This window comes from Symsagittifera roscoffensis, chromosome 2 (assembly GCF_963678635.1).
Source record: "Symsagittifera roscoffensis chromosome 2, txSymRosc1.1, whole genome shotgun sequence".
NCBI lineage: Eukaryota > Metazoa > Xenacoelomorpha > Acoela > Convolutidae > Symsagittifera > Symsagittifera roscoffensis.
The window spans coordinates 68,103,689-68,115,819 of record NC_087063.1 but is presented as its reverse complement, the minus strand read 5'-3'; the positions used below and the strand labels follow the sequence as shown (position 1 = coordinate 68,115,819).

Sequence of the window (12,131 nt, the reverse complement as noted above, 5' to 3'; positions counted from 1 at the left end):
GCCTCCAAATAAGACTACTCAAATATTTGTACTTTTCGAGATTCGACTTTTTCGAGATGACGCAAAATAGGAATTAAAAAAATTTTAAAATATCAAATTACCAGCCATATAATTGGGTGCTGTCAGAGTACACTAAGCCTGCAGATGTGGTTTCCAATGCATGCGGTTTTTCATGAGCTGTCAAGAATTCGAAGCACCGGAGGGGCGTCACACGCTAGTCGATTTTATCCTAAATGGCTTCTGACTGAGTTGTATCAGTTTAGCTGCCTCATAAAAGGTTTGCGTAATTACCCCTTGATAAATTTTGATTCAATACTTAAGAAACCCCGGACAACTGTTTCTTGAGATTTTTCCTATTGTACTTTCATTTGAGATAAACGTATATCAATTTGCGACAATTTGCAATCATTTTTGAACTCAGTGGCTCCTCAAAATTTAAATCCAAATTGTTCCAGAAAATAAAAAAATTGCTGGCATCAATTTACATTTTTCCAAATCTATTTAAATATTTATTTAGTGATTTAAATTTTTCTCATGTCCGTTTTTTTAATAGTTTTTTTTTTGACATTTTTTGGTATTTTTTGCAATCTTGAAAAAAGAAGTCAGGAGCAATTTTTCGGGCATATGTGTTTGCTTCTGAGTTTTTGAAATTGTTTTCTTAAATAAGTGTGTTTGGAACATTCTGTGATCTATTGTGGTATCGTATTAGAAGTTTTTGTTGAAACAAGGGTAGCCGGTTGCTGTGCAATTATCCTAAATATGATACGACGCTATATATGCTACGAGCTTCAATCATAATAAATTAATTCCAGTTTAGGTTCACATTGATCAATTTATTTATATAAATGATCACTTGAAAGACCCGAATCTGGGAGATCGTCATTAGACAAATTCTGGCTGTTTTCAGACGTCTCTGAGCGCAAAAAAGAACAGGTTTTGTTTGGTATGGTGGTCTAATACCACCGTTTTTGTTTTACAATAGTATAGAATGAAAACTTTTTAAGACTGTAGAAAGGAAAACTTATTTAGTTAGAAATTTGAAAAATTAAATTTGTAAGATATAAACATTGGAGAAAACCGATTCTATGAGAAAAATTAGAATACTTAATTAATTAACTCTTCATTTCCTATTGTTGTCGTCTCTAGAAATTTATGGAGTTGTAGAAACTTATGAGCTAATTGTAGAGTTTTCGAGTTCTAATAACAATTGAAAACTTATGGTGTTTTTCAGAGTTGGTCACAAGTTTCTTTAGTCGTTTATGACTATGATGTAATTTGATTAGTTCGTCAGATGTGATTGTTTTGCTGAGAGTCACAGATTCACATTCACCGCGAATAATTTTACAGAGAAGTTTTAAGCGTTCGTGTAAATGAAGCTTTTCAACATTATATATTTGCCTTTTTCCCGCAATTAATATACTGAATCGAACTCTTTTGAAACCTAAGACTCTATTCAATCTGTTGATGGTTAGATCAATCTTGTTAAGGTTTGATTTGGAAGTCGACCCGTATAATAACACGCCATATTGAACAACAGGCTTAACGTATGTTTGGTAAAACTGATTCAGTTGCTGTTTATTTTAAATCTTACGCAGTTGATAAATGATTCCACAGAATTTATTAAGCTTAGTATTAACAATATCAATGTGATCTATGAATTCCAGTTTTTTTATAGAGATACAAACCCAGATATTTGAAAGCGGATTTTTGCCCTATGTCTTTGTTGTTCATTTTAAATGTGTAGTTGTTTTTTTAAATGGGTGTTTTAGTTTTATCTCAGTTCAAAGTCAGTTTGCTTTCGTCCAACCATTCCTTTGCTTTTGTCAATGCATTTTCATGGTTTTTAATTAGTATTGATTTTTCAGTGAGTTTTAATGGCTGCATCATCGGCATAGAGATAGACATTTGTGTTTGCATTGAATTTTAGTATATTTTCATTAAACAGAATGAAAATAGGGGTCCTAGAATTGAGCCTTGCGGAACTCCGTATTTTATTTTTTTGACCTTGCAATTTGATTCTGTTGATGCTTACCAACTGTTTTCGTTCTGATAAATATGAAACTAGAATATCATATGCTGGTCCTCTTATACCGTAATCATACGATTTGTTTAAAAAAGTTCAAAAGAAAATTTGTTTCTTTGATATGGTCTGAAATTCGCGGAAGTAACGTTTCTTTCGAAAATGACTCACAAAGGTTTTTCTCTAAATTGAAGCCTTTTTTTATTTCTTGAAGCTTTTACTTGATGTGTTCCTGAGTATGACCTGTGTTTTCAGACAGTTTGAAACGTGTCTAACTTAGTCGTCAGAGTTTTAACAACAAAGAGACCAAAGCCATCCTCGCAACAACTCAACGCCTCTACCTTCAGTGCAGTAACGAAAGCGAAATAGCAGATCTGGACGATTAACGACTCTTTGCCCGCGAGTTCAAAATTGTTTTCATTTGCTGCTTGACTTTATTCGTGTCACGTGATTGGACTGATTAGTTTTGAAAAGCTATTGACGTTTTAGATCAAACTAGACGAGTAAATTTTAGCACGGCCAACTTACTTTGATAGTACCATACTTAGTATAACTTTGTAAAACTGGTCACGAATATTGCTGTTAGTTGAAGTTTTATTTTTTGTGCAGCCGAGTCAAAGTACAAGCAATATTTACAAGTTGTTACAGAAGCTGATTGTAATTTACAAAGAAAGGTGATAGAATTGAATTCGTATCAACTCCTCATCATGAGCGGCTCAACAATAGTTGCCGAAATTGACCCGAGAGGTGTGGACGAAGTGTTGCCTGCAATTCCGAATGCAAGTTCGTTGTTATTTCATACTGGTAACATCATCAACCGGGGATTTGTCTACAGAAGGTCACCAACCGTCACAGAAGAGGTATCTAAATTTTCAATGGGATATATTTTTTCGAGGTTGTTTCTTCTGCCTCTAAAATTTGGCATTGGCTTTTTGTCTGTGACGCATAATTACATGATTTTAGCCAATCTGCAGGCTTTATTCTACAAAACTGAGGAACATATTTTTTGTGGGCAGGGCAGATTTAGGATTTTTTTGAGGGGTTGGCCGGTTTCGAAGTTTTTGTCGACCAAATTGATTTTCCGAGCTCTCGCAAATCTTTATAAGACCCTAATTTAATCAGCCACAGGCAAATTTTTTGAAAAACAGGCCAAAAAAGGCGTTTTGGCTCGCGCTCCCCTCCAGCTTAGTATAATTTGGCGCTAAGGGCGCCTGTAGAAAGTTTTAAGGTCGGTCAGCCGAAATGGGATGTCTTAAAATAGTACCAAAGGGGGACCCGTTGGGTAGTCAAGGCGTCGAATCCCTGAAATGGGAGGGAGTCCGCCCCCTCCCTCTTAAGTCCGCTACTGTTTGTGGGTATAATAGCGAAAGTCGAAAGTAGCCGAAAACTGCATTCCTGAAAATAAGAATCTGCGGTTTTTACAAAAGGGTTGATTTTACAGGCATTCTTACAATTCGGGCATTTTTGAGAGAACTGGCGAAAAATAATAAGTTTTTTGTTGTGATGAGTAACCCTCTTTTTCTTTTTAATTTTTCGTTCCGGATTTGCAATAAAGTGTGGTTGTTCTATGCAGATCAAACTGACGTGCGCAAAAACTCTGGGTAAATGGCTGGCTTCAATCAACAAACATGAGACTAAAGTAAGTGCTCTCATGTCTTCCCTTTCAGTTATCTGATTTTCAAATGTGGGTACTTAAATGAACATCTGTAATCCATTTCTTCTTTTGTAGCACCTGTCTGCAGTGGACATGGACTACAGTCAGATCACGAATGTCAGTGGAATAACCGAGGACAGACAGAACCTCAAGGTCACAGGTGAGACTTAATCAAGACATAGGCTGAAATGACAGCCCCAATTTCAGTGTAGTAAGCTGGTGCGAACAAGGAATAAGAAACGTTAAAAGATGATATGTGTGATCGTGATCGCTAGTACTGGACTAGATAATCTAAGGACTAACTCGAGTCATATTATACTAATGCTAACTTTCTCCTGGTATAAAAGCTTAGATCTTGTTTCGATGCGGAGAAATTGTTTTAACCTTCAGCAATATAAACTGTTGAACTCTTTTCAGTATAGATGATCAAAAATTAGCTATTTATTCTAGAAACTAGCAGCTAGAAGATTCTTTGTGGTATCGATATTTAAAGGGTAGTATTTGTTTCAGTAAAGCTCTTTGTAGTGAGCGCTGGAGCAGAGTGTGTGAAAGAAGCCTTAAACATAGGTGAGTTCGATGTTCTTGACCAATCAAACTTATATAACTGTCAGGCAAAACATTGCCATACTTTAAGGGATGGATTTTAAACCGACTATTTTAAAATTTCGTGGCAAATACGAGCGAGCAAAATGGATTTAAAATAAAATCACTGCGGTTGCAAAAAGTCAATGAATTTTTTCTAAAAATTAGTTATGAATGGAAAATTAACAAGGAAAGTTATTTGATGTCCGCTTTGAAAAATTTTCAGTTGGAAGTAAACTGGGAACTGGTCACGTGGAAACCCTGATTCTCTCCTTGCCCGGAAGTTCTCATGGAACCAATTTGACCTACAACGGGGGCCAATCGGGACCAGCGGTGGGTCCATTTTGGGAGGCGGCAGAGAGTGTGTTTCGACACCAGTTCAACGATCTAGCACATCACTCTCAGTGCTGCGTCTCTAACGAAGCAGGTGGTTAGTAACATTCCAAGCTTTACAGAGATTGAGGTTCTGATACTATCGATTTTAATTTCAGTCAAGCAACCAGGAATCAATAGGATGCCAGCTTAGTTTTTAGTTTGGAATTAGCCAAATGACATCCTAGAAAAGATTAGCGATGAAAGTTGTTTATTTAAATTTTCAAAAGCTGCATTTTTTACTCTGCTTTCATTTTAAAAAGTCTATTTTCACAGTAGTGCTGTTATTACAGCTATTACTCAAGCGAAGCTTAGTGTGGCAGTACGAAGCAATTTTTTTTCAATCTAGGTCGCAAATAAAAGTGCCACTTTTTGTGGCCCTTTATAAAGTGCATCTTTTGTGCTGCTTCTAAATGAACATCAAAAGTCAACGATCTTGTTAAAAGTCAACGACCTGTAGCATTGGAAGTTTAATAGCATCTGCTCTTTGCTTTATTTGTAACTGGTGTTTGTGATTTATTAAGCGTCCGCGTCTGAGTAGTTAGTGCGTGAGATCTCTAGGTCGCAGATCGAGTTCGAGACTTGGCAACATGTATATTTGGCGGTTACATGACAAAAGATCCCTTACCTTAAGATCCCAAACGAGAAGATCCCAGTCAATAAGATACCATTCCAAAAGATACCTCGTTCTAAAATCGCCCACGACATAAGATACCATAATAAAATAACAAAGAACCTGAGAATTGAAAATAAAGCGGTTAATCGATCAAAGCAAAAACAAAGCGTCGGTTAAAATCAAAGAAACGGCAAAAATTTTGCTGCACAAATTTCGAACATAAATGACCTTGCTAATCACTTGGCCTTTAAAATGAAACTCAAACTTCAAAACAGCTTAGACTATAAATGAACTTGAAAAGGATTTCCAATTAATCAAAACCAACTTTGCTAAAAATGGCCTGATTTTCCAGACAATTCAAGTCGGTACAAAATTGAAATTGAGTTTTTGCAAAATTCTAAAGCTTTGAAATCATTTTCATTACGAATCACGTGCCATTCTATTTGATAAAAAATGTCAATTCTCAAATTTGATCAACTTTTTTTTCGCTAGGCGCAATACTCAAAGGGCCGTCAGGCCCCTACCCTCAATCTAGCCTCCCGTAAATAAGAGCAATTGCTCTGGGATCAAATAGCTAGAGACAGCATTTTCGAATGCGAGTCGTAGTATTGCGTTTCGGCGTTCTCCAGGAGGGTGCAAGGAGACGTCTATAAAAAAGTTGATCAAACAATTTTAAATTTAGGAAAAATTAGGCAAAAACTATAACAAATTTTAATAAGTTAAATGGGCAAGTGAACGGATATAAGACAATAAGTTAGAGTCTGTGTATGAACTTGTTATCTGTTAAACTTTTTCATTCAGATCACAGTACTTTTTCCGGGATAAGTTGATAATGCCGCTGGATGCCTTCAAAATGTTGAACTTTTGATTGTAGGAATCCAGTTGAATTTTTTCGAGAAACGTATGTATTGAAGGATGGCTGCCTTGAAACAAAGCGGTTACACCAAGATGCCACCCTTCAACTGCATTTGTGGTTCGGGCTAGACCACACACAGCATTTTGATAATGGTTCCAAAGAGAAAGAGGAAAAAGTGTTATTCGGCCAAACAAATCCCCTCTAATGTACGTTTTTTGGAAATAAGCAGTGAGCTCGTCTAATTTTTCGAGATCGTTTTGTGAAATATCCAGTTTGGTTGCCACACTGCATATTTCCTCAATGACTAGGTCAAACACGATTTCCACTTTTGACTCCGGAACAAAACTAAGCGCAGGAATCATATTCAGCGCTAAAACTAGCTCGCTGTTTGATTCGTACGTCTTTTTAAGGCCCAATTCGGATATTTTTCGCATAAAGCTCTGACAGAGGTGAAAATAGCATCCCTTAATGTCAGTTTCGTAATGAGAGGTAAAAGCACTCAGAGCCGCAATTTCAAAGTCGATCAAAATTCTTTCCGGGGTTACGTCACCGATAAGCGATTTGAGTGCGGATAGGAATTTGTTATAGGTTGATAAGCGCTTATTGCGAAGCAGAGCGTAGACGCAAGGTGGATAAAACCCGCCAATCTGGATGTGTACAGTGTACAGCTGGTAAAACTGACTGGGGCAAATTTTGAAAGTACCGTCTACAAGCCAGGTTTTGTTGTACAATTTAAGTGCTTTGAGGTTCTCAAGGTCGCCAAAAATTAATATGCGTTCCGTATCTTGTTTTCCGCTATCAAAAAGGCAAAATTGCTTAAAACGATCGGGTGTTTCGAAATGGCGGTCATCTGTGGCAATAGTGGGCAGGGATGTTGTTTGTTTATTTCTGTTTAAAGTTCGCGTTAGCGCCGACCGGGAGGGCAAAGACAGTTGGGTTGCTTTTTCGTCCTGCACCAATTGCAAACTAGCTGCGATTATCTGGCTGTTTACTGGATTTAATTGACTCCTAACTGTCTCCTTCATTTGTTGAACTAGTTGCCGAGCTTCTGAGCGTCCTGCGTTGAGCTCATGACTATGCTCGTTGCTCTGTGAGATTATATCGCTCCCAGAAGTGATTAAAGTTTTCGGGCATTTATACGATCTCCATTTGCTGCAGCGCCAGTGTGTCGTTGTCTTCGTATCGCGTTCCTTTTGAAATTCATGGCCATCAAGAATAATCAGAGTTTGGCCTTTTTGTGAGGTTCCCCAAGTAAAAGAATTCATTTTTGACTTATCAATGAGTTAAAGAGGGAGATAATGAATGCAGAGTGTATACATTTTCAATTAAGTTGTTCTAATTCAATGCCATATTAACACTAAATTAAACACATGTTGGCACTATGTTAATCCCAAAAATGAGTCCAGTTTAAATTAAGTTATGTTAAATTTTCATTGTTTTTAAATAGCGCAAACCTAATTGAGGTATCATTACTCTAGATTTATTTCTGCTTACACTTTGATCATGATTTTTGTTCATAATTCATGGGATCTTTTTAATTGGCATGGGATTTTATGGTATGGGCGATTTTTATACAAGGGATCTTTTGTCATGGGAGCTTTTGGTATGGTATCTTTTGTCCTGACACCATATTTGGCAACAATTTTCCTCGAAAAATGAAAAGAAAATTTAAAAAAAAATCAAATTTTTTTCTGAAAACGTTCTCTGAAAAAATTTCGAAAATTAGTTTTGCCAGGTAAAGCAAAATTTTTCTGGTTTTAGACTAAGATTCAGACTATTATGAACCTACTATGCGACCTCGCTCGCTTTACTCGCTCGAAATGAGACTAATGCTCAAAGGTTCTTATTATTGTTCGAATCGCGATTGAATGGGCTTGAATTTGATATCACTCGAATCATTCCGATGATTAATTGAGTTACCTGATTTTCATTTCAAACAAAAATTTAAAACACGACCGAATAGAATATAAAATTCCTCACCACTTTCAGTGGCCGGAACGATAATTTATCCTGTCACCTACTTTGTCAGCCTTACATGTTGTTGTCTCATTTAGATGTGAATCACTCGGAAGAAGTAGTGAATTCCGAGACCAGCAATACTAGCAGAAGTCGCAGTTCGAGAGGAGGAGCGGGTGACGTGTTCATATCCTGGACTCTTGGTCTGTCCGACCTCAATGCGGCGTCACTCAGAGACCTACATGATCACGCTCAGACGGTAATTTGACTTATTTTTGCCGGAGGACGGATCAAATGTTTTACTTCAATGTTAGTTATCGGGTTTTAAATGATATTCAATTGCAAGCGGGGTTATTATTGGGCGGGGGGTTCAACAGTGCCGAAGCACAACATTGTCGAAACGGAAAAAGTGTTCATCAGTGCCGAAACTGATGTTTTTCGGCACTGTTGAACGTTTGATTTTTCGGCACTGTTTTCCTTTGGCCTTGTTGTACTACACCTAGAGGGGCGTTCTCACTGCCAAAAATAACAGTGCTGAAAAATAATATTGTCAATAGTGCCGAAAACCATCATTTTTTGGCACTGTTGAGCAACCTTTTTTTTTTGGGGGGGGGGGGGGGGTGTGGTACTGCCCTATTGAGGGTGAAAACAGATGGGATGTTATTTAGTGGTTATATCATATGGGGAGCATAAAAAACGACAAGGAATTGCATTGCCGAGATGTTTACACAAGCTTAATTTCATCCACAATTTACAAAAACGGAGCGTAGTGTGATATGATAGTACGAAGCAACTTGTTTTCCAAGTAAGTCTAATTTTGCTAATGATTGTGCTGCTTTTGGTGAAACAGGTTGAACTCTTGAATGCGCAAAATTGTCTCGCTGGTTCTTTGATCACTTTTTCAATCAGGAGGCCGGCTTCATTGGCACAAAAATACCATGTCCTTTGACATTAGATTTTTAATGAGGTAACACAGCTCTGCTTTTTCAATTCACAATTTTAAACAAAAATAGCTTTTTGTTGCAACAGTACAATAATATAAATCACTTTTCGGAAACTTTCCAACTCCAAGTTTACCAGCGAAATTTTTGAAAGGCCTAGCTTATAAAAAATTTGGTTGTTTCAGTTTCAAATTAATTGTATGCAAAGTTTGTCTGGTTGCTTTAAGTTTGTTGTTCCAGAATATTTAAGTAACGGAATATTTGTGCTCGGGGTGGTTTTTTTCGACTTTTTAGCGAGCCATTTTTGATGGAATTTTTCAATATCATTCAAAAGTTATTTTTGCCTTAAGCTTAAATTTGAAAAGATATTCCACCTGTGATCATTTTTCGTAAAGTTATGGGGGTTTAAAGATTGCCATTTTGGCCAATTTGGGTCAATTAACGCGCGATATATTTCGCGCTATTAACGCGTTAGCGGAGATTTAATCGTCTTAGAAATCGTTCCAATTTGGTTGAAGCAAGCTTATTTGCAATAATTGCTTTGTTACTAGGAGCGAAATCTATCTCTTAGTATTTTATACTTCAAATTTTGTTTTTTTTTCATTTTGCTTTATGATTAAATTTATTTTTTTCTTGTTATTACTGCTCCATAGACCTTAAAAGGCCGTCGGAACTTTCAGGGCTTTGCCTTGATACGAGCAGTCTTGTTACTTTCCAAATTATTATATGCAAAATTTATGTTAAATGCTTTTTAAAACTAACGAATCTTTGCCGCGTTCTCGATTGTGTTTGCAAAGCTGCAGCTTCAGCTCTGGATTAAACTGTGAATTTTTGCATCAGTTTCACTAAAGGCAATGGTAAATAATAATTTGGGTGCTAAGATTTTGTTTCGAGAATTTCAAAAACGTTTCAGACAAATTTTTTTTCAGATCTGAATTTCGAATCTAATTCTTGTTACTTTCTTCATATTTTAGCTATTCCTACTTAGTCGTTATGCGCCATTAACGAATACAATCTCATCTCAAAAACAAAAAAAAACAGAACAACCAAAAAAAAATCAAAATTTGAAAAAAAAACTTTCTCGCCATATTTTAGTTTTAGTTCAAAAAAATTCGCGACGTCGAATAAATTTGGGATCAACCGTACGTTATGCCCCAATCCGATTAAGGGGGATCTGAGTTTTCCAGGAATTATTTTTGAGTTTAGTCTAGATTTAAACTAAATTAAGAGTTTTAACTAGAATAATTCATTGATTGATAATTCATTAATTTAATGTATAACAGCAAGTAAACACAATCCTAAATAAAATTGCAAAAGCTAATTTCATTTATGCGTTTGTTCGAAAGGCATACTATATACAAAACTAATTTTCAAAATTAATATGCTAATATGGGGAGGACATTTTACGGTTGGTCACCTAAAGAGGGAGATTGTACGCTTGATCCTAATTCTGTGCTGCTTGCATTGCAATCGACTGTTGTCAACGTTTTTTTTTTTGTGTCTGGCCTTGTTGTTAAAATAGAGTGAAATAATGCATTTTGAGCTCCCATTAAAAGCCTCTGTGAAAACAATTTTCAACTAATAGAACCACTATGTAAAAGTTTTGTTTTGCCTTGTTTCTAAGTGCCTCTGTGAAAATGTTGCAACATCATCTAATGTTGTGCATGATGTTTTATCTAGGAAAAGCCCTCGTTGGACCAGATCAACATGGACGTGTGCTGCTCTCCTCCGGAAGACCTGGTGGCCCTCTGTAACGAGAGAGACATCCAACTGTTGACCCACAATGACCCCCGCGAGATACTGAGTGGACAGGAGATGCACGAGATACTCTCCAGCCACCTATCTCACCACAAGGATCTGGTCGGGTGGCAGGTGACAGATTTTGTTTCAACATTTTGTGTAATCTGTAATTTGTTAACTTAGATCAAATCGGCACAAATGATAGTTCCACACTCTGATAACTACTTTTTTTCATTTTGTGATGCAGTCTTGCTAGTAAATCATACTAAGGTTCTTAAAAAGGCTCAAGTTCTGAAATTTTTTTAGCATTACACATTTCAAGGCAAGTCAGCGTCGTTCGAGCTGTAAGTTTTGCAAACGTTTTCCAGCTTAATTATTGTTTATTTCTCAAGGTTGGCTGGGTGCTTCGATATTCGGGTCTGGTCAAATGCAGGGGTATTATCCACACCAAAGGATACATTGTGAAACTTATCAGGAACACACAAGGCTACAACTTCAGTCCACAATAGCGTACAGGCAATGAAGCTTATGAGGTTTTAAAATATGAGCTTAACATTGCAGTAAATATTCTGTTCCGATCCAAAATTATGTGAAGAAATGGTAGAAGCTGCATTACAAATATCTCTGTGAAGGTTTTCTACGTTGTGAAAAAAATGATACTACTGAAACACACAAACTGTTTTTGAAGTGTAGATAAATGCTGTCGCGACATTTAACTTATAGTTTGTGATATCCTCCGATCTTTTCGAAGATTTCTGGCTTGAATGTTCATTTTTACTGGCTGAATGGGATAAATGTCGCGATATTTGGTGTCGAAGCTGCTCAACCAGGAAAAAGTTCTGTATTGATTGCCTTTTCTTCATTGTTAAATTTGATAATCATCGAAAAAACTATAAATTGAGTGTATATATATATATATATATAGATTGTTCGAAAGTAAAAGTTTTCTAGTTTTATGAACCGTTGTTTGCCCAAAATCTATGGAAAGCACTGAGCTTTGCCTTTTTCCGTCGAAAAACACGACGATTTTTATTTTCCCGAGCGCGAATAATTAAATTGGTCATCTATCGTACGTAGAAATATGACTGTTAATTTTCAGCTACCCTGAATTCTGTAATTGGTTTTCTTGCTTTTCCAATGTGAAAATAAATTGTTTTATTTTCTGCAAATAAAAATTGTTTAAACTGTTTTTACATCGTAGCAAACTGGAAAGAGTTACAAAAGGGTCATTTTTCTATAGCAATCAAGAGTGGCTAGTTTTCGAAGAAGCATCGACTGACATCTCTACTCACCTGCCTTCTTGAGGAATGGAAGTAAAAACGTACTATGTTTTTGTGTACCAAAAATATGTTCATGCAATATACAATAACCGGGTACTTGGCTTTATCTTGTTT

The 12,131-nt window shown here is 36.4% G+C and overlaps 1 protein-coding gene across 2 annotated transcripts; it reads left to right on the top strand.

Moving 5' to 3' along the window:
* The first annotated feature begins 2,278 nt into the window (after window positions 1-2,278).
* Window positions 2,279-11,925, top strand: LOC134840267 (glutamate--cysteine ligase regulatory subunit-like). 2 transcript variants are annotated; one of them, XM_063856013.1, is made up of 8 exons: window positions 2,279-2,880; window positions 3,594-3,659; window positions 3,750-3,834; window positions 4,185-4,241; window positions 4,483-4,683; window positions 8,155-8,315; window positions 10,678-10,869; window positions 11,130-11,925. In XM_063856013.1, exons 1-8 carry the CDS (start codon window positions 2,728-2,730, stop codon window positions 11,244-11,246), a joined length of 1,032 nt encoding a protein of 343 aa, XP_063712083.1. In that variant the 5' UTR covers window positions 2,279-2,727; the 3' UTR covers window positions 11,247-11,925. The 2 variants fall into 2 exon arrangements, with proteins under 2 accessions (XP_063712083.1, XP_063712082.1); XM_063856012.1 differs by having other exon boundaries at window positions 4,483-4,686.
* The last annotated feature ends 206 nt before the right edge of the window (window positions 11,926-12,131 follow it).